The sequence below is a fragment of the Marmota flaviventris genome, chromosome 1 (assembly GCF_047511675.1).
Source record: "Marmota flaviventris isolate mMarFla1 chromosome 1, mMarFla1.hap1, whole genome shotgun sequence".
In the NCBI taxonomy this organism is placed as follows: domain Eukaryota; kingdom Metazoa; phylum Chordata; class Mammalia; order Rodentia; family Sciuridae; genus Marmota; species Marmota flaviventris.
The window spans coordinates 206,670,191-206,692,564 of NC_092498.1; the positions used below are offsets into that span (position 1 = coordinate 206,670,191).

At 47.0% G+C, this 22,374-nt stretch overlaps 1 protein-coding gene and 1 long non-coding RNA gene across 2 annotated transcripts; one reads left to right on the plus strand and one right to left on the minus strand.

Annotated features, from left to right (window-relative positions):
* The first annotated feature begins 1,912 nt into the window (after nt 1–1,912).
* Nucleotides 1,913–16,170, plus strand: Slc35e1 (solute carrier family 35 member E1). Its single transcript, XM_027932232.2, has 6 exons — nt 1,913–2,340; nt 2,713–2,783; nt 5,185–5,322; nt 6,820–6,945; nt 12,246–12,491; nt 12,958–16,170. Exons 1-6 carry the CDS (start codon nt 1,914–1,916, stop codon nt 13,186–13,188), a joined length of 1,239 nt encoding a protein of 412 aa, XP_027788033.1. The 5' UTR covers nt 1,913; the 3' UTR covers nt 13,189–16,170.
* Nucleotides 16,171–18,566: 2,396 nt separating this feature from the next.
* Nucleotides 18,567–22,182, minus strand: LOC139701772 (uncharacterized). Its single transcript, XR_011704316.1, has 2 exons — nt 21,951–22,182; nt 18,567–21,180 (listed from the first exon to the last, which is right to left on the minus strand). It is a non-coding gene; the product is annotated as an uncharacterized lncRNA (long non-coding RNA).
* Between the last annotated feature and the right edge of the window lie 192 nt (nt 22,183–22,374).

Below are 22,374 nucleotides of genomic sequence, written 5' to 3' on the forward strand. Positions count from 1 at the left end.
TGCCAAGTCAGGCCTTGAATTTGCCATCCTCCTGCCTCAGCCTCCTGGGTCACTGGGGCTACAGGTATGCACCACAGTGCCTGGCTGGTGCTGATATTTTTAAAAATAACTTTTGATTATAAAATGATAGTTCATCCCATTTGTCCCTGAAACTGTCAACTAAGAATTTGGCTTGGTGGGGGAGATCTAGAAAATCTACCAATTTATAAATGAGCAAACAGCTACCCCTTCAGAGAGGTAGGTGCACAAGAGTACATTAAGGGGTCCTGGCACATTCCTTCCAGCCCACAGGACCACAGACAACCCAGAACTAGAGTTTCAGAACAACAGGGATTTCTGACAAAGGCTTGGTGAAGAACACACCCTATACTCCCACCCCAAGAAAAGGGCAGTGGGAGAGATGACTTTGAGGGCAGTGTGAGATTGCTCCCATCTAACAGCTGCATGGCTCTGAGCCAGTCTTTCCACTCCTATGCCCTTGTTCCTATTGGAGGATGAAGAGTTGTGAGGACTAAATTGTAAAAACTTAAAACGATAAAAGCTTAAGAAACCAGAAATATGGCAGTGGAATTGTGACACAGCTATGCTGTGGAGTAACTAGCTACTTTCTTGCCTCCATTACAGCTAATTAAGCTCGGCTTACATTCTGGTATCCCTAGAATGTGATGTTATTCTGTGACCAAAGGTCATAGGCACAGCTGGAGGATATTAGGGTACAGAGGGTGACGACCCATCAGCACCTCCTTTTCTCAGACCTGGGCTTTGGCACAGGCCACTACTCCCACCCCACTTGCAGAGACTACCACACCTAGGTCTTAAGTATGCAGAAAGCCCAGGGTACACATATTGTCTACTTTCCAGAACACAACGATAATTTAAGACAAACACCCACCAGCATTTGGAGTTAAGTTGGGTTGCCACTTTCTAACTTGCCAAGTAAGAACATATAAAAGAGAACCAACACCTCGTCGACAAGAAGTTGGTAGCACATGATTTTTGGAATAAACCAGTCCTTTAGTATAAGATCATATTGCTGAAAACAGTCTTCTCTTCCTCCACTGGCGCTTGAGGGAATGGTCTATCCGGGCGGTCCTTGGGCATCTTTTGTCGTGCCAAGTACTGCCCACTTCTGCAGCGTTCTGGAGACAGGTGTCCAAGCTGTTATGGCCACGGCCCCCAAATTAGCCGTGTCACCTGAGACAAGTCGCTTCCCCTCTGGGCTTCGGTCTGCCAGTCTGCGAAATGGAGATAGTTAACACCTACCGCACAGCGTTCCTCGGATTCGGAGGGATGATGCTCGGGCCAGGCTCGTCAGCCGCACACGTCGGTGGCTCCCACAACTCGCTGAGAACAAGGTCAAGGCTGGCCCTTTCGTCGGAGTCCGACTACGCGCGTCCGCCCTGGCACTGCAGTGTTAATCTGGCTCAAGGAAATCTTTTCACAGTCTAGTTTTTTCCCCGGAAGGTTTTTTAACTTCTCGGTGTCCGTAACCGTTTAGCTCTTGCTTGGAGGTCGCCGATGTGCCGCTAAGCCCGAGGTTTAAACCTCCAGCTTGATCGCCCATCCAGACTCCAACACGGCAGCACTCTCGCGCTTCCACTCGCCCATTCCGTTCGGGGCTCCGCAAGGGTCCCCAAGAGAAGCCCAAGAGGGAAAAACGAGCTCCACTCCCGGTACGAGTACCCTCGTTTCACTTCCGGGCTTGGAACCGCCCCTTCCGGGGACGTATCTCCAAGAGGGCGGGGCCTGCACTCCAGACGTGGTGGCTGGCGCATCGGTCGGCGCGCGGCGGTGACGTACAAGAACAACTACCAATGAAGAGCGGCGCTAGCTGACGCGCCCGCCCCGCCGGCCCCGCCCCCGCCCGGCGTCGGGCCGTCGGGCGGGCGGGAAGGGGCGGCCGCTCGGGCAGGATGGCGGCTGCGGCAGCAGCGGTGGGCGCGGGAGCGGGCGCTGGGGGCCAGGGTGCGGCGGGCAGTGGCGGAGGGGCGCGCGAGGGCGCGCGGGTGGCAGCGCTGTGCCTGCTGTGGTACGCCTTGAGCGCGGGCGGCAACGTGGTCAACAAGGTGATTCTTAGCGCCTTCCCGTTCCCGGTGACCGTGTCGCTGTGCCACATCCTGGCGCTGTGCGCGGGACTCCCGCCGCTCCTGCGCGCCTGGCGTGTGCCCCCCGCGCCGCCTGTCTCGGTCCCCGGGCCCGGCCCGCATCCATCGGCTGGGCCGCTGCTGCCGCCACGCTTCTACCCTCGCTACGTGCTGCCACTCGCCTTTGGCAAGTATTTCGCGTCCGTGTCAGCGCACGTCAGCATCTGGAAAGTGCCGGTGTCCTACGCGCACACTGGTAGGTGTCACGTCCGGCCAGGGGGGCGGTGGCTGGGGCGCGCCGCCTGGGGCCTCGGTGCAGGGTTAGGATGCATCTCCCTGGGCGCTTCCCGGTAGACAAAAACCCAGAACTAAGTCTGAGAAGCCGCCAGAACTTTGGGCTGAGAAGGGCCAGGCACCAGACTCTCCGGGAGGAAAGGGGTTAGAAAGGAACTGGAAGCTGAGTAAGGCGAGCCCAACTGTTGGGGTTGGGAAGAAACCCTACAAAAAGCGAAGGACTGAAGAAGTCTGAGGGGCTGCCAAAACCTCCATCTCACGAGAGGTAGAACAGACTCCTGGTGAATTCGGGGAAGTCAGGCAGCCCACTGAATGCCCTTCCCTCTTTTTGCAGTCAAGGCCACCATGCCCATCTGGGTGGTCCTCCTGTCCCGGATCATCATGAAGGAGAAGCAGAGCACCAAGGTAATGCCCTGGCAGGAGCCTGGGCAGATGGGGGATTCCCAGCAGTTCTCCAACTGGTAACTGGTGGTTCAGGCTTCTGGCCTGCAGACCGCCTGGCTTCCTGTCAAATAAGGAAGTCAGTGTAGAGTTCTCCAGTGGCCCTTTTACTGCTAATGTCCTGGAATCACCCTGCAAACAGTGGTGTGTGGGATGTGTATCCCTGAGTGATCTCTGTGGTTTAGTTTCAGGAAAACCTCCATCCCTCTCAGGTCTAACTCACTTTCTTTCTTTCTTTCTTCCTCCATCCCTCTCAGGTCTAACTCTCTTTCTTTCTTTCTATAGTTGATTTTTTTAAGATGTTGATGGACACAATACCTTTATTTTATTCATTTCTTGTTATGTGGTGCTGAGGATCAAACCCAGTGTTTCATATGCGCTAAGCAAACACCCTACCACTGAGCTACAAGCCCCAGCCCTTTCATTGAGTTTTGATTCCCTACCTGCATTGCTGGTAGGTCATGGATGGCTTGGTCCCATCTTGGCAAGGTACCTTGGCAAGGGAATGGATCGGAACTCTCAAGATTTTTACTTCTCTCCAAGAAAAAATGCTTAGATAGGGGACTTTGGGGATCATACGATGCTAGACAAAGGAGTTTGGTGTTGGCAAAATCCAGCAAAGTCTTAGAAATTAAACCAGTCGGGAATTGTGATGGGAGGGAAAATAGCAAGTGGGACTCAAGGCTGCACAAAGAAGATGCTCCTGGCACAGTCCAGAGCCTGTTGAAGATGCCAAGCCAGGGTATTTCCTGGCTCAGTGCAAGAGAACCTGTGAGTTTAGCCAGAACCAGCCTTGCCTTGTGTCTGGAAGTGGAAACGAGACTCCTGTTGTCCCAGCTGGAACCCATTTCATGCTAGACATAATGCCTCTTCCAAGTGGTCGGTTTCTGGCATCCTGTACTTTATGTAACTCAGAGCAGCAGTGCCCTGGATCAGCTTTTAAAAATTGGGCCACCTCTGGCCAGGATTTTTATTCTAGCCTGTCTTTATCCTAACAAGTCCTGTGTGTGCTCTGTAGCACTTCCCTATGGTGACGTCAGGTGTGATTGGCCTCCTGGGGGTCAGAATTGCCTGGGAGGTGTACAGCTACGTCACCTGATAGCATGTGTGTTTATCAGGTTTCTCGTTGGACAGGACATTATACCCAGCTTGGCAAGTTGCCAGAAACTTCACACAGTTTGGAAAAGACTAGGGATTAGCCCTGATAGGTAGACAGACTAATGATAACGATGTGATAATTTCTGGACCCACCCCACAAAGCAGATAAGGCAGATCTTTGTTACCTGATCTCAAGGAAAAAACTGAACTTCAGAGAAGAGAGTCCTGTACCTGAGAGCCATAGCCAGGAAGGCAGAAGCTGGAATTCAGGTCCTCCAGTCTGTTACCTTCAGTCTGCCCCTTCAGGGACATCTACCTATTTTGAGAATATTCTTTGTAGCTCAGGAGTCAGGAGAGTCAGACATGAGGTATGGATTCTGGAAACTGGGAGCTATTTAGCCACCTGGAATTCTGTGCCTGTTGGAAGGCCTCTTATCATGTTTGCTGCTGGTTCATTCAACCGGCAGTTGCTGAGTGGCTGCTGTGTGCTGGTCACCTGGAGAGAGCAGCAAACATGACTTTCCCTAAAGCTGGGCCTAGTCCCATGTAGGCCAGATGATGTGGTGCCTTTTCTAGTGGGTAGAGAGCCCTTTACTGTATAAGCTCAGGCCTGGGCAGTGGGAACACAGCACAGGAACCTACCAGGGTATAGGGAGGTCAAGATTAGTTCTTCTGGGTGGATGAACTGAGACCTCTGGGGTAAGAGGTCACTAGCAGGAAAAGGTGGAATGTCCTAGCCAGGTGACTGTATTAGAGCCTGAAATAAGAGTGAGTGGTGGGAAGCCTCTCGGAGGACTAGGGTTTCAAATCCTGATGCTTGGCCAGCAGCTGGATAGATTTCCTAGGTTAAGACCAGGCCCAGGGCTGGGGATGTGGCTCAAGCGGTAGCTCGCTCGCCCCGCATGCGTGCGGCCCAGGTTCGATCCTCAGCACCACATACAAACAAAGATGTTGTGTCTGCCAAATACTAAAAAATAAATATTAAAATTAAAAAAAAAAAAAAAAAAGACCAGGCCCAGCTGTGGCCCTGGGCAGGGTTCTTGATGGGGGTGACAATATGGGCAGGACTGCCCACAAGGACACAAGCCCTGCCCCAGGTGCTCCATCTTCTCCCACTCACCCCCAACAGCTATGTCACAGCAGCACTAAATTCCAAAGTGGCAGACGCATATCTTAGGTGAGGGAGAAGAGAGAAGCTGAGACTTCCCTGCAGGCCTTGGGGTGGGTGGCCCCTCTCTGCTCTGACGGTCCTGCCTTCCTCCTCCAGGTGTACTTGTCACTCATCCCCATCATCAGCGGCGTCCTGCTGGCCACCGTCACCGAATTGTCATTTGACATGTGGGGACTTGTCAGTGCCCTTGCTGCCACACTGTGCTTCTCGCTTCAGAACATATTCTCCAAAAAGGTATTTGGGCACCCTCACAGACTAGCATGATGTTTCTGCAGTATGGGGATGGCAGGCTGGTGGTGGCTTTGGAAACACTGGCCAAGTAGTGATTTCTTGATGTTAGAGAAAAGAATTCTTGTTGCCCTTTCTGCTTGTTTCTTCTGATTTTCTGTTCATCATTTTGTTGATATTTTTTTCTATTATAACATTAATATGTGCAATGTGGAAAAATAAGAGAAAAGCCCAATAAATTATTTGTTTGGCTGTTTACTTTGGGTACCAGGAATTGAGCCAAGGAGCACTTAACCATTGAGCCACATCCCTGGGCCTTTTTATTTTTTGAGACAAAGTCTCACTAGGCAACTTCCTAGTGCCTCACTAAGTTGTGGAGGCTGGCTTTGAACTTGGCATCCTCCTGCCTCAGACATCAGAGCCACTGGATTATAGGCATGCACTACTCCCAGCTAAATTAAAAAAAAAACAAAACTTATTGAACACCTAATATGTGCCAGGCACTGTGGGTGGATGCTAGAGAAAAGGAATCAAGAAACCTGTCTTCCTGCCGAAGGGTGTCTACTTTTTGGAGTCAGATCTACAATATAGTTCCCTAAAGTTCATAAAGATAATAAGTATTCTGTTTTGTTGTTTTTGTTGCAGTGCTGGGGGTTGAAGCCAGGGCCTTGTGCATGCTGGGAAAGTTCTCTACCACTGAGCTACACCCCAGCCTAAGTTATGATTACTCTTAATGTTAACTTTTTTCCCCACTAAGTTCTTAGATTTGCAGTATTTTAGGTACATTTAAATTTTTGCTTTGTTCATTTGCTCTTATAGAATAGCATCCTCCCATATCATTAAAAATTATTGCTATTAGGGGCTGGGGTTGTGGCTCAGCAGTAGAGCACTCACCTCACATGTGCGAGGCTCTGGGTTCGATCCTCAGCACCACATAAAAATAAATAAATGAAATAAAAATATTGTGTTCAACTACAACTAAAAAATAAATATTTTTTAAAAATTGTTGCTATTAATTAATGTAATTCTCACATACTTTCCAGATGCCACAGTGATGCAGTCAGTTCCCCCACTGGGAATCAGTCTGTTTTCCATTTTTCATTGTAAATGTTTCAGTGATGAACATCTTTGTGCATAACATTTTTCTGACTCAGGTTTTTCCTTACGGTAGACTAATAGTTCTTGGGTCAGAGGATATGAGATGTTTATAACTTTTCTATATGTTGCCTGGTTCTTTTCAAGAAGACCAGTTTAGACTTAAACCAGTAGAATATCAGACACCTGTTTCACTGCGTCTTCTCCAGCATTGAGTGTTGCTCCTTTTTTTTCCTCAGGTCTTTATACGTGGAACATAGTACTTATTTCATGCATGTGCTGTATGTCTCATAGATGCAATTGCAGGTTTGCTGCCCAAGGTCAGATGTCAAGGTTAACATACAGTCACTGTGTTTGGGCCTGAGTACCTGGAGTACTCTTGCCACTTATACTTTGAATCGTCTTCAGGTTTTGAGAGATTCACGGATCCACCATCTCCGCCTGCTGAACATCCTGGGCTGCCACGCTGTCTTCTTTATGATCCCCACATGGGTGCTGGTGGACCTCTCAGCTTTCCTGGTCAGCAGTGACTTGGTGAGTTGGCCACCACTAAGAACTCACCATTTTCTTAAGTAATTTCAAAATAGGTGCTTTGTTGGGGAGCTATGGTTCTGTGGCCACTTTGGAGCAGTCTTTTGGTATCTGTATTAGTCCATTTTCTGTTGATGAAATATCTGAGGCAAGCTGACAGTATAAAGGGGTTGGTTTAGCTCCAACGTCCAAACAGCATGGAACAGGCTTAGGTGAGGTCTCCCCTGACTATATTACATGGTGGTCGAGAATGGTGGGATTGTGCATGAAACAAGAAACCAGAAACTGTGGGATCTAAAATTCTATGTTTCTCAGCTTTCCGTTGCTATGACAAAATACCTGAGATAGTCAGTTTAAAAGGAGGAAAGGTTTTGAATCAGTTTCAAAGGCTTCAGTCCATGGTTTCTTGGCCCTGTTACCTTAAGGCTTTTGTGGCACAGTATATTATGCAGAAAGCACATGTCAGAGGAAGTCTCTTCATGTCATGGTGGACAGGAAGCAAAAAAAGAGAAACAGGAAGGATCCAGTTTTCCCAATATCCCCTCCAAAGGCACACCCCCCAATGACCTAACTTCCTCCCACTAGGCCCTACCCACTAATGGTTCCATCACTTCCCAATAGAACTACTGGCTGGCAACCAAGCCTTTAATACATGGGCCTGTGGGGACATTTATCCAAATTACAGCAAATTTCTTACAGGATCTGCTTCCTGTTCACTTAAGAACCTCCCACTGAGCCCCACCTCCTCAAGATCCTACCACCTCAACCCCACCACACTGAAGACCAAGCCTCCCAACAAGGAACCTTTGGAGGACCACCATGTCCAAACTACAGCAGCATTTGACAGCCACCCCATTCAACATGTGGCTCTTTTTTAAGAACATTGCACATAGTCCAGGAAGTGGACTTTCTTTGCATTTCCTTCCTGGTGTGCTTGATCCCAGGTGCTAATAGATGCTACACTTGGACTGGGAGCATAAAGGCTGTAAACACCCGCACGGGTGACTCTTTCCTGTCCTGACAATGTCCTTCACATCTCACTTTATGTTTTTTGTTTTGTTTTGAAACCGGGTCTTGCTATGCTGCCCAGGCTGCTGCAAACTCCTGGGCTCAAGCAGTCCTCCTGCCTCAGCCTCCCAAGTTGCTGAGGCTGCAGGCTGCGACTGGCATCATTCCCACTGATCGACTGGCTTACTTCCTTACCTGTTTTTTTTTTTTTTTTTTTTTAATTTTTTATTCATTCATTCATTCATTCAGAGCTGGGGCTGGAACCTTGGCCTCATACTTGCTAGGCAAGTGCTCAACCTCTGAGCTACCCCTCTGTCCCACTATGACTTTTCTAAACCATGCTCACAGGGCTCAGATCCTTTATGGGATCAGCCCTATCAGTGTTTCCATTGACTCCAGACATATTCATAAACACTTGAGCACTGGAATAAAGGTCTTCCTGCCACCTGCACATTCAGCCTTGAGAATGTGTTAGAAACTAATGCAGGTGACCGTGGTAACAAGGAGGGAAATGTAATTCTTTTTGACCTGAATTAGAAAGGACAAGTAAATGTTTATTGAGGGATAAACATGGTCTAGCTGGATTTGTGACTTTTTTTTTTTTTTTTTGATTTTTCGGTGCTTGGGATGGAAACCCAGGCCTTACACATGCTAGGCAAATGTTCTACCACTAACACACATGCCCAGCCCCCAACTCCCTCTCCTAATTACCAACTTTCAGAGCAAAGAGTTGAAGTTCACTTTAGATATTGATCAGGAATAGTTGAAATTTTCTGCTTTTTATGGGACTCAAGGGAGTTTTAGTTTTTTCAGTTTCGTTGTATATATCATGTGTGTGTCAGTTACATCAATTCTTTTTCCTGTTCAAATTGTCCTGGTTTAGCTGAGGGACCCCTTTTGATTGGCTCCCTGTGCCTTCAGCACCACAGTCAGTCTTTGATATCAGCTTTGGGCCCAGTAGATGCTCAACACCATCTTGGGTACTTCCTGACCCAAACCTGCAATCAGCTGCTCCTTTAGGAGCCCAGGTTGCTTTAGTGGGATAGGGTATTTAGCGCCACAAATTGGGTGATCTGTGTGCTTATTGCTGTTGAGTTGACATTCCTGTTAGGTCTTTGCAGCGAAAAAGAAGATGCACACATAGTTGACTCTCCAGATCCACAGATTCCATATCCACAGAATCATCCAACTTCAGATGAGAAACAAAAATTATGCCTGTACCAAACATGCACAAACTTTTTTTTCTTGTCATAATTTCCTTAACAATGGAGGTTAACATGTGTTTCCATAACATTCCCTTCTGTCAGGTATCACACATCATGTAGAGATGATGTAAAGTCTACACCCCTGTGTATGTAGATTCTATGCAGATATCCATGTAAGGGACTTGAGTGTCTGTGGACTTTGGTTGTGGGGGCAGATGATGCTGGGACTTGAGACTAGTGGGGACAGGTTTAGAGTAATTAATTCTAACTCTGATTTAACATTCCGGGATCTTTACTGCTTTGATTTTTATTTACATATCTTCCTGTCACGCTTGGTTTCTCTCCACATTTCTTATTTATTTAACCTACCAGAGTTCTGCCGTTACGTTAGTTCGCCTTACTTCCGTATGTGATCACTTCAGAGTGAGACGCCCTGCGGATGAGACACCCATCACTGGAGTTCTGAGAGCACCTTAAGATTTCTTTGCAGCTTCATTTGTCCTTAAAATATGTTCCATTAAAGATGAACTATTGAGACCCTGTGCTCTCAGGCCCCCTGAGAGCGTTCTTGGTGGTGTGCATGTCATCGGGTTGTTGTGCAGCCTGGTGGCTTGGCTCCCATTTGTTTTTAGTTCTCCCCAGTTGCTTCCCCCAGGCACTGACCGTGTGGAACTTTAGAGGCTGGAGTGTGCAGCTCAGTGGGAGAACACTTGCCTCACATGCAGGAGCCAGGGGTTCAGTCCCCAGCACCGTAAAACAGCAACAAAAGCTTTTATGGTTCCAAAGCCAAACTGTAACAAGGTCATTCAGACAGGTCTGGCCTCCAGCTTGCTGCCTCTGCCGTATCTCCTTGTATGACTATTATTTGACTCTTGGCTTAACCTTTCAGAATTTCTCTTTGCAAATGGAAACACACTTGTATATGTGTTAATATGCTCCTTCCTTACACAAAAATCGACTTTTCATTTTATTGTATCTTATTTTATGTATGTGCATACATACCCTCACTGTGTTGCCCAAGCTGGCCTTGAACTCCCACCTCAGCCTTCCACATAGCTGGGGTCACAGCTGCACACCACCATGCCCAGCTAAAGTGACATTTGTGTTATGAGTTAGATATAGAGGTTGAGTATCTTGAGACCAGAAATAGTTCAGATGTTGGAGGGTTTTTTGGTTTTATCTTTTGATTTTGGAATATTTTCATAGAATTTACTGGTCAAGCATCCCTAACCCAAAAACCTAAAATCCAAAATGGTCCCAAATCCAAAACTTTTGAGCAGTCAGAGGAAATATGGTCCTAAGAAAAGGAAATTAGCCTCAATTGCATTTTTCTCTCTCTTTTATACCCTTGCTAGTTGACCTCTGCTATAGCATGGATATTGAATTCCCACAAAGGCCTGTTGTTCACAGCTTGGTCCACAGGATGGTACTATTGGGAGGGAATAGAGCCTTTAGGTGAGGGCCAGTGGAAAATCCTGAGGTCATTGCAGGTATGCCTTTGAAGGGGATTGTGGCCTCTTCCTGTCTGCCTCTGCTTCTTGGCTGAGTCAAGCTGTTTCTTCCACCACATATTCCTGCCATGATTTGCCACTCTCACCAGAGGCCTACAGCATGGGGTCAGTCAATCTTAGACAGGAATCTCTAGAACTGGGAGCCAAAATAAACCTTTTCTTTTTATCTGTTAACTGCATCAGGTGTTTTGTTATAGTGCTGGAAAGTTGACTCCTGCAGTCTGTAGATACTCAGCAGCAGGCTTCCCCGGCCACATGTCCAGGGGCCGGCTGCCTCCTCCTCACCTGTCTGGCTGTCCTGGGACCAGTAGAGGTCCTGTGGAAAAAGCAGGGAGGTTTTGTGGTTCAGCTCTGCTAGTTGTGTCCTCTTGACTTCTAGATACCTTAATTACAGTGGTCTCATTCCACAGAAGGTCAGAATGGCTAACTGAAGTTTGCTTTTGCTTTTTTTTTTTAATATTTTTTGTTTAGTTGTCAGTGGGTTTTTATTTTATTTATTTATTTTTATGTGGTGCTGAGGATCGAACCCAATGCCTCACACATGCTAGGCAAGTGCTCTACCGCTGAGCCACAACCCCAGCCCCACTTTTTTTTTTTTTTTTTTAAACGTGATGGGGATGTTTGGAACCCGTGCCTTTCACATTCTGGGCAAGTGCTCTACAACTGAGCTAAACCCCCAGTCCTTTTTATTCTTTTTAAAACTTTGGAAGACAGAGTCGCTGAGCCACCCAGACTAGCCACAAACTTGCAATCCTGCCTCCATGTCCCGAGTGGCTGGGGTAGTGGGCGTGCACCACCACACCAGGTTTAACTTAAATTTTGATAACATCCCCTCTCCTTGTGTTAATTTGGACTAAGATTGGTTTTGGTTTTGGTTGGTTGGTTGTTTTGGTGCTGGGATGGAATCTAGGGCCTTGTGCATGCTAAATACACACACTACCATGAAGCTACACTACACCCTCAACCCAAAATTGTTTTTGTAGCACTTTCAGAGCCAGAGTTTGGTTTGATCCTGACAGGAACAGTGTTGGCCCAGTAGAGCAGGGATCAATCCCTCCCATTTCCCCTCTGGTAATATAGAAGAGGACACCCAGACCAGGGAGGTCCAGCAGTTTGCCCAGAGGCCTGCTGTAATGGGCGTACACCATTGCTCTCAGATTTCCAGGTTCTTTGCACATTCAGGCACCGTCTGTCCATGACCTTCTGTCCTACAGAATGCATTGTGTCCAATAAGTAAACCATTACTTTGACCCCAGAGCTCCCAGCCATTCCCTGTCTAGGAACAAGAAGAGTTTTGGTTTCTGTCTAGCTCTGCACCCTTTGGGCACCTGGCCTTACCTCTCCCAGCCACTACCTCCTTGGCTGTAGATGGTCAGTGATTATTGTGCCACATCAGGGATTATATGTATAAAGTACCTAGTGTGACACGATGACCACATGCCTGGGCTTGATTCCTAACAACTGATTGTAGGGCCCTGATAAGACAGATGCAGCATCCCCTCCCCACCACCTCTTCCAAGTGGGCATGGAGATGTGGGGCTGCTGCTGTCCACTCATCCTTGCCTCCCTGTCTCTGCAGACCTATGTCTCCCAGTGGCCCTGGACACTCCTGCTCCTGGCTGTGAGTGGCTTCTGTAACTTTGCCCAGAATGTCATTGCCTTCAGCATCCTCAACCTCATCAGCCCCCTGAGCTACTCTGTGGCTAATGCCACAAAGAGAATCATGGTCATCACAGTGTCCCTGATCATGCTGCGCAACCCAGTCACCAGCACCAATGTCCTGGGCATGATGACGGCCATCCTGGGGGTCTTCCTGTACAACAAGGTGAGCCTTGGGGGAGGAAGGCTGTCCATGTCGCACCCAGGAAATCACTCAGATTGATGGAAGGGGGAAGGGAGGGCCCTGGCAGGAGCTAGAGGCCCAGGCTCTGTTTCCCAGCCAGGTCACTGACCTGGATGCCACACCATCTGCCTGGCCTTCCTTTTCCTGCATAGATGACCTCAGGTCATCGTAGCACTCCAGTTATGGTCCTCCAGTCTTTGGAACCTTGCCTGGGGATTCGCTCCTTCCTCTCAAAGGTATTAAGTCTCATGTTAAGTACGTGGCCTGGCTCACAGGGAGGACTTGCCTTCTCTTCCTGTCTGTTCTCTGTGGTTGTCTACTAACCACTTGGTGGTCATACTTGAGCCCTGCTCAGTGTCGGCCTTCAAATTGTGAGCTACTCGACGACCCCCCTGGGTGTGTCCTGGTGAATGAGCCCCACGGTCTCATTGCTCTCTTTCCTGTGCAGACCAAGTATGATGCAAACCAGCAAGCCAGGAAGCACCTCCTCCCAGTCTCCACCGCAGATGTGAGCAGCAAGGAGCACCATTGGAGCCCACTGGAGAAGCCCCACAATGGCATCCTCTTCCCCCAGTACGGGGACTATCAGTATGGCCGCAACAACACCCTGACAGACCACTTTCAGTACAGCCGGCAGAGCCACCCAAATTCGTACACTTTGAACCGCTATGACGTATAGAGCCTGGAGCTGGGGCAGGGCCTCCCGCGACTGCCTCCCTCAGCCCCCAGCAGCGTCAGAGACTCTGACAAGCAGTGAATGTACAGCCCTGCCAGAGAACGGTGGGTAACTTACCACCGCAAGACCCAGGGGCTCCTGGCCCCGAGTGGGCAGAAGGGGATGTGACTGCCGCATGGATGGCGATGGGCTCTGGGCAGAGGGAGATCCACATGGAGACCAGGCACGCTCTTTCTTCCCGGAGTCCATCATCAGGGGCCATGACCCTATGGAGCTCTTGACCAAATTTCACCTTTCCACGTGGAATTCTTCCTCAAGCAGTGTATGTCACACTTCTTACTCAGCTTTCCAGGTGACATCCCAGACCAGAGAAGGGGGATCCCTATGGATACAGACCTGGAGTGATCAAGAGCTGATTTCCTGGGGAGTCGAGGAGAGGATTGTGGGGTGGTGCTTGAGAATGACAGACTAGCGGCTTTAATTTCACTGCTCAGATATGCATAGGACCAGGTGGGCATCATGTGGGCCAGTAGCCTGGGAGAGTTGCTCCGGACACCACAGCCACAGAGGCGGACCCAGTCTCCCAATCAGTCCCGAGGCTGTTTGCAGTTACCGGCATGCGCTGCAGAGAGCGAGCCCCGCAGGTGGCACTGGACTCCTGGAGCTTGAGTCTTTGACTTGCAGGTTGGAGTTGGCATTCACCTAAGTCCAGGGGAAGGGAAATCCTCGTCCACCTTTCTCTTCCCTTGCCAGAGCAGGGCACGTCCCCTCTGCAGGCAGCACACAGGATCTGTAGGAAATCATGTTGTGTTCAAGCTGTTTTTCTGTAGTACTTGTTCTTTTTAGATGAGTCTTGGCCACTTCAGTGATGACTTGGAAGGCTGTTTGGTGGGGAGATCTTGATTTTATGAGGATCTTGCATTTTTCTAGAGAATTTTATAGTCATGTGTGTTTTTATGCCATGGTCCCCATTAGGGGACACAGCAAAACTGGCTTTGGATCAGAAACCATCATTTCTAAATGTTTAAAAAGAAGAAAAGTTCCTACTGGTGATGCCTATCTGACTAGTTTGGTAATAAGTAAGAAGCAATGAAGTTCTGAAGCTTTTCTCTTGATGACCATGATCACTGAAAATGGAAGGAATCCAGATTATCTCAGTGTTTGGTGTGATCGACAACACCAGTGTTTTGCATCTGTGATGTTTGTGTTATGTGTAAGGATGAATTGTCTCCTGGATAAGGGGAGAAGGGGGAGCACCAAGCTAAAATTTTGTTTGCCAAATCAGATTCTTTGGTCAATAATGGTTTATGAGCTGGGCACAGTGGCACATACCGATGGTCCCAGCTACTGGGGAAGCTGAAGCAGGAGAATCCTCTAATCCCAGAAGTTTAAGGCCATCCTGGGCAACAAGGTGAGACCCTGCCTCAAAAAAAGAGAAAAAGAAGTTTGGGTTTGGGTAGAATCATATCAGGAAAATTATAGGACCCCAGGTGGCAGGGTTCCAGTTGTGGCCTTAGTCTTCTGGCATCATGAAGGGACCATTCCCTCATGGAGGGGACCACTGGCTTGGCTTCTGGGTCTTTGGTGATATCTGCCCTTGTTTCTTCAGCACTGTCCTCAACTTCTAGCTACACGTGGGGACAGTGAATCATAGATAGGACACCAGTTCGCCCTTTATCTCCTGTTGAATGCAGTGGTTCCCCATTCCGAGAGGAAGTAACACTGTTTCTGCTGCACTCGGGGTTTGGTTTTGTTTTGTTTTCTGCTTTTGATAATTGCAATTTTGTATTGAAGGGTTTGGTTTTCGTCTGCTTATGAATGGGCCACTTTGCTCCTTGCCGAAGTTACTCATCAGAAGCCTCAGGAGAATCCCCGTTTGTCCGTCTGTTGTTCATTGCTTAATAGTATTTTGATCCCAGGTTTTGAGACAATTGCTGGGTAAAATAGGAAGACACAATCCTGACGGTGTTATTTATGAAAAGATCTTGCTGAGTGCCTTCACCAGAAGCTGTGGATCTGCGGTTGAATTGTTCTCACTGGTGAATGCAGTTTTGCATTGCAAAGGTGTATGGTGGTAGTTTATGATTATAGTTAAGTGATTCCTCAAACATATCATTGAACTCCAAAATGAATTATGCCTCTCTTTGGGTTTAATGAAATTTCTGATGTTACTGAAATTTGCCTATTAACGTTTTCCTTTTCCAAAGCAAGACATGCTGGTGAGAGGAAATGACTGTCTAGTTTTATTATGGTTTATAAATTAATAAATGGGATATTTAATTCTGTACATTAACGTACAGCAAGTCCATACACTGGAATGAATGCGACAATCATGTTAGAGCAACTTGTCAGGTTAAAAGTCAATGCTTTCAAGTCTTGAAGGTTCCAGCTTGACACTGGGTCTTTTTGAGGCCTGTGCCCTGGCCTGCTGCCCCCTCCTCCTCGTGTGGGCAGCTCTGCTCTCGTCACCCTCATTGATGGGGTTGTAGTGCCTCACGCCTCTGTGACGTGGTCTGGCCGATGACAGTAACTCCTACCCAACTCCTTCATTTTACAGAAGGAGAAACAGGCTTAGAGGGCATTTTTGAATAGTGTTTGTTCACTGTTGTGACTTGGTATGAAATTTTTATGCACCTTATTTTAAGTCATTTGTTTTGGGGAAAACCAGACCCTTATGACAAAGGAGATAAGCCAAATAACATTCGAATGAGGAAGGACTTAAGTTTTTGAATTTTGCTGTGTATCTAGTCTACACCATGTATCAGACCCTTTATTACCTCTGGAACATAACCAGACCTGAATACCTTAAGGTCTTACAGCCTTAAGAATCCAGAACATTAATTTATTAAAAGACCTGAAAATTCCTAGTTTTTTTTTTTTTAATTGTCACCTGTTTGCAAGACTTCGATGCTATCGACTGTTCTGTGGGAATAATTGTATATTCATGATGGCATTCACCAAAAATAAATGATGGTCTCCAGGGAATTGAGATTGGTCCCAGTTTGTCAGTGAGGGTCTCAGATTTGAGTGACCCTGTGTTCAGCATGCCCAGCAACAAAATGTACAAGAGATCGACAACTGAGGTGGCTTTGGTCCTCCCGTCTCCATGTATTCACCTATTTTTCCCCCTCTGGGCCAGAAACTAGGATGTGATTTGTGGGTTTTCAAGGAGGTAGGAGAGACTCGGGAAATCCAGGCCCATTGTGGTGGCTGTGCTATAGCTCATACTGAGGTCCTACTATGTGCCCGATGCAGTGGTGGGCTTTTTGCACAGTTCTGGTGTGTTTTGTGGACCTGGAGATGGAGCCCAGGACCTCAGGCATTGTAAGCACACTGAGCCACACCCTCGGCCCTGTTGTTTCATTAACCTTGTTCTATAGATGAAAATGAGGCCCCAAGAGGCCGGGTCACTTGTCTGGGGCTATATAGCTGCCTGTCTGACTCCAAAGCCTGTTTTCCCATGTTGCTCAAACCACCCCTGCCAGAGACTGTCCTCCGAGCCCAGCTGAGGAAGACATGAGCATGCCACAGTGGCGTGCAGCGTCTCAGTGCATGACCGCCTTGTTCAATGATTTACTAAGCACTTAATGTGTGCCAAGTAACAGGAACTGATACGTGTAAGGCTGCCACCCAGAAAGCTCCCGCCTTCATCTGCAGATGTGTAACTAGAGAGCACAAGAAGCGGTGTCAGAGGGACGCAAAAAATGCCAAAGAGTGCAGGGTGGTCATTTCGGCAGCACGATGGGGAATTGGAGTGTTTTATTTGACTTGTGTTTACAATCACTTTATTAGATGCCAGGAGAGCGAGATTACACCCATCATACAAAGTGGAAAATGGAAATAGTTGTTCAGCCCACAGGACAACCTGGGCCCCAGGGGGGGAGACCTGTCCCAAACCTAGGGCCTTTTGCCCTGCACCGCTGCCATGGGAGAGCCTTTTGATTTTCCTCAGTTTTATCACACAAGAGTTTGTGTGCCATCAAAGGAGTAGCCTTTCATGTCACCTGACAGGACTTTGCTGCTGGTTAGACCCTCCAGCCCATAGAGGGACAACCCGAATGGCTTTGCAGTTTATTGCTGTGATTGTAACAGGTTTCCGAGTCCTTGCATCAGGACTGGGTCACTGCTGTACAAATCTAGGCCTGGTGTGCAGGGTCAGGATTAAAAGTGGCCCTGTGAAGACCCAGCCAAACAGTAGAGTCCAAACTCCCATGTGGGAATGCCCTCTCCCAGAGTCTCATTTACCTCCTTAAGGCAGAAGTTTGCTGGTGATGTGGACACAATCAGGTCTGGGCCAATGTCCCCTAGAACCAGCCTCTCTTCCCTGGGCAGGGCAGGACCTAAACCATTCCTCCTGTTGCAGCTTTCAGCTAGCTGACCATATGTGGCTCGGTAACTGCAGAATGCAAGGTCACAGTCACACCAAACTTTTGCGTGACTGAGCCCACCAGTATGGATGGGCCTGTATGTTCTCAGTCACCCACTACATATTTCATAACTTATAGCTTAAATATATTTTTTAAGTTTAAAAATCTGTCAAAGCAAAAATAAATTACCTATATGCAGGCATTTAAATGAAGGAGGTAGCTGGGCACACTGGCTCACACCTGTAATCTCAATGACTCTGGAGGCTAAGGCAGGAATCCAAACCACAAGTTTGAGGCCAGTCTGGACATTTATGGCTGAGAGGCAGAGTGCCCCTTGGTTCAATCCCTAGCACCACAAAAAAATAAATAAATAAATGAATAATAAAGAGGTATATCCTGTACAGAGGGAATAATTATTCCTAAATATACCAGTGAGTAAAATACATGAAGGCTGGGACTGTAGCTCAGTAGTAGAGCACTTGCCTAGCATTTGTGAGGTCCTGGGTTTGATCCTCAGCACATAAAAAATAAATAGAATAAAGGTATTGTAGAAAAAAATTATTAAGGAAAATATACAAATGTGCTTTGTTAATACACAGTTTCTCTCTGGAGAGATCCACAAGAGATTAGATTATAGCAGTTAGCTCTGTGGTGGATAATTACAGATGTTTTTTTTTTTTTCTCAAAACTATGCAAATTACTTTGTAATGGCCTTAGAAAAAGAATATGCCAAAAATATTTTCTTGTGTTATCAAATATTCTCCCTTGATTTTGTGTCTGTGTACATGATACCATAATTAGAAGGACGTGCTACAATTAACCAATCCCTAGGGCTGAATGTTTAAAATTTTGCCATTTTATGGAATAAGTTTGCAGTGAACAGTGTAGCACATCCTTCTAATTTAGGATAAATTCTCAAGACTTGTTTGCATATGGTTTTAAACTTGTTTCCATTTTGCTTCTCAGTGTTCTTAGTCCGTTTTCTATTGCTGTAACAAAATACCTGACACAGAATAATTTTTACACAGAATAGTTTATTTGGCTAACAGTTTTGGAGTGGGAAGTCCAAGAACATGAAGCTGAAGTCTGCTGAGAACTCTCTTGCTGCATCATCCGATGGTAAAGGGCATCGCATGACAACATTGAGCAAGTGTGCATCAGCTCAGATCTCTCATAAAGCCCACCAAAAGGGCCCCTCCCTCAACTCATCTAACCCTAATTAGCTCCCAAAGGTCTCACTTCCAAATACCATCAACCCAGACATGGGGATCATCTCAGGGGTATACATTTCACAAAAATCGTTTTACTTAAAGAGTCTTGCTAGAGCCGGTGGTACACACTTGTAATCCCAGCAACTCAGGAAGCAGAAGCAGGAGAATTGCAAGTTTGAGGCCAGCCTGGGTAACTTAGCAAGACCCTTACAATAAAAAGACTGGGAAAGCTCAATAATAAGATGTCCCTGGATTAAAAAAAAAAAAAAAGTCTTTCAGTTTCTAGGAGATATTATTGGAGAATATCTCTGCAGCAGTCTGAACTATTTACTGTTTCTTCTAACCAGTGGATTCTGGTTTGGCCTTTTCAAAGGCGCTTGGGAGAGACCCCTGCGGTGCTCATTTTTTCAGTCTCAGATAAATGGTATTTTAATCTGAAATGATCATATGAAAGCAGGTGCACAGGTCTTTCCAGAGAGCAGGTGAGCAATGTCAGTACTGCACTGCAGGGTCCTTCACTCAGCACAGCATCAATGAGCATTGACATTTTGTAATAGTATACTGAAGCCAGGCGAGGTGGCGCATGCCTGTCATCCCAGTGGCTCCGCTCGTGAGGCTGAGGCTGAGGCAGGAGGATCGTGAGTTCAAAGCTAGCCTCAGCAACAGCGAGGTGCTAAGCAACTGAGTGAGACCCTGACTCTAAAAAAAATACAAAATAGGACCAGGGATATGGCTCAGTGGTACTGTGACCCTGAGTTCAATCCCTGGTACAAAAAAAAAAAAAAAAAAAAGTAGCCTGAAAGTGGAACTAACCAAAGACTCCTTAATACATATTCACTAACCTTTTTTTTTTTTTGATACCAGGGATTAAAGCTAGGACACCTAAACCACTGAGCCACACCCCCAGCCCTTTTTTAATTTTGAAACAGGGTCTTTCTAAGTGCTGAGACTGGCTCCTCCTGCCTCAGCATCCCAAGCCACTGGGATTACAGACATGCACCACCATGCCTGGCTCATTAACCTTTCTTCCCCACTCCCATCTATTTATTTATTTATTCATGTAGGGAATTGAACCTAGGGCCTCTCATCTGCGAGCCAAGCACTGTATCACTAAGCTACATCCCCAGTCCTTTTCATCTTATTTTTAGACAGGATCTTGCTAAAATGCCCAGGCTAGCCTTGAACTTAAAATCCTCCTGCCTCAGCCTCCCAAGTAGCTGGCATTACAGGCAATGCATCACCATGCCCAGCTTTAAAGATTCTTAACTGGCTCTCCTGAGATATTGGGGTTGGAGGGCCCATGATGGGGCAAGCATGTAGGCCTACAGTCCCAACTACTGGGAGGCTGAGGCAGGAGGAGAGCTTGAGCTCAAAAATTCCTAGACTAAGGCTGGGGTGGTGGCTCAGTGGTACAACGCTTGCCTTGCACATGTGGGGCACTGGGTTCCATCCTCACCACATACAAATAAATAAATAAAGGTATTGTGTCCATCTACAACTAAAAATTTTTTTAAAAAAATTATACACTAGCTTGGATAATGGAGACCCCATCTCAAAAAATCAAATGAACAAGACCCTGATAAATGTTGTATATCTTCAGCCCGCAAAAATACATACATGTATAGTATTTTATCAACTCTATTAGTTCATGGTTCTCTGATGTCCATCCATATGGATTTTTTTTTTTTTTTAGGGAGAGAATTTTTTAATATTTATTTTTTAGTTTTCGGTGGACACAACATCTTTATTTTTATGTGGTGCTGAGGATCGAATCCAGCGCCCTGCACATGCCAGGCAGGTGCGCTACTGCTTGAACCACATCCCCAGCCCTAGATCTCTTAATATAGATCCTGACTGGCAAGATCCAGACTACCAATCCTTACATAAACGTAAAATCCCATGCCTACCCTTCCGCCTGAAACAGTCACAAAGCTGGCTCATTGTACAGTTCTCAGTGCAAAACCTCACTTCAGAAGAGCAGTTCATGGTAATCCTACTGAAACAGAGACCCTTTGAACTTAAAGGCTGAATTGTTTTAGCTCCCTAACTTCCTCATGCTGAGAATGGAAACTTTACCCCACGTCCCTGGCAGTGGTCAAGAAAGCTGAAAATGAAATGTCCTCTAGTTAGTATAGCCTAGCAAATAAATAAATTATACACACCCACACACATACATATGTATCCATGTGTGTGTGTATATATATATATCCTGACTTCTGTTCCTACAAATTGTAACTGCTTCCCTAAGACCAAGGGCAGTTTGATCAAACTATTAAATTCTTTTTTCTTTATACTGTTTGCTTATTTCTTATACAGGAGGACAGCAGAATCCAGCCAGCCAGGATACAAACAGGCTCTGTAGCTTGCAGGGTAGACGCCACTCTCCCGCGTTCTGGTTAGAGCAACTTGTCTTCTCCCTAATATTACATAATATATTCATTTATTGATTTATGCTCTCCCCCCATGGACTCCCTTAGAGCAGAGCTGAGGTCTGACTTTTTCCAGCTGTTATCTATAAGCCACTCTATCCAGTCACCAGTTTTTGAGAGCCAACAATGGTGAACATTTGCACTGACAGGAAAAACAAACCTGGAACCCAAATTAAACAAAATGTTATCCCCAGAAAAGAACTCCACTATTCTCATGAGTATACGCTTACTTTTAAAAAATTACACTCAATTATCGTTTGAATTTCATAAATAAAATTTTTCTTGATATTTCTCTCTGGTTATATAAGTATCTAAATAAGATCCTTCACCATCCCTCTCAGCCCGCAGAGCCTAAAATATTTGCTTTCTGGGCATTAAAAAGTTTGCGGACCCCTGCCCTAGAGCAATACTTGACATACAACAGGCAATCCGTAAAGCGTCTGTTGGAGAGTTTTGCAACAGCAACAAAAAGAACCTAAAATACGTATGTATCCACTTGTATAGAAAAACCACGGAGGTATAGCTGGCCATGCGTTAACAAAATGGGAACATTAAAAGGGTCAGGGTTAAAGAAGATAGCCACACAATCGATGTTCGCTATTGATTGCTACTTCAGGTTATCTTGCCCCACAATTTTCACGTTGCCTTTATAATCATTTCAGAAGCGACGAAAGTGCACCTTTTAAGAACCCACTGGGCTCGCAGTCTGCGGCCGGTGTTGAGGGGAGAAGGGTTACCCCAGCCAAAGTCTTCCTTACCAAAGCGAAGAGTCGAGAGGAGGACACCTAAATAAAGCCTGCTGCAATCTCCGCCAGGAGAATGTGAGGGCGCCGAGCCCCGCAGCCTCCGGACGCACACCTCGTAGTCTCAACGAGCCTGCAAGGAGGAAACAGAGGCCCTGTCCCGAGTAGAAACTCCCTAGACTCTTGATCCCGCGGAAACAGCGACCAGCCAGCACCTCTATCCGCGACACAGTGCTGCACGGACGCCCAGGTCCCGCGCGCCGCTCACCTACTGCCCTGAAACGCGCGCCAGTGGCTGGGTCAGCGCACGCGCCTCGCTAGCCCCTCCTACGCTCTGAGCCCAGCGCGGCTTCTTCCCGCCCGGCTCCTGCCTTTACTTCCGGGGTTTCCCAGCGACGGCCGTAAGTGGCGGGCGGAAACGGCTCACGAGGCCCGCCGT

What these genes read in the sequence shown, in the direction of transcription:
- Slc35e1 (XM_027932232.2), top strand. Translation starts at nt 1,914, where the DNA reads ATGGCGGCTGCGGCAGCAGCGGTGGGCGCGGGAGCGGGCGCTGGGGGC. An exon ending in GGTGTCCTACGCGCACACTG is followed by an intron (nt 2,341 to 2,712) that starts GTAGGTGTCACG and finishes CTCTTTTTGCAG; the next exon opens with TCAAGGCCACCATGCCCATC. An exon ending in AGGAGAAGCAGAGCACCAAG is followed by an intron (nt 2,784 to 5,184) that starts GTAATGCCCTGG and finishes TTCCTCCTCCAG; the next exon opens with GTGTACTTGTCACTCATCCC.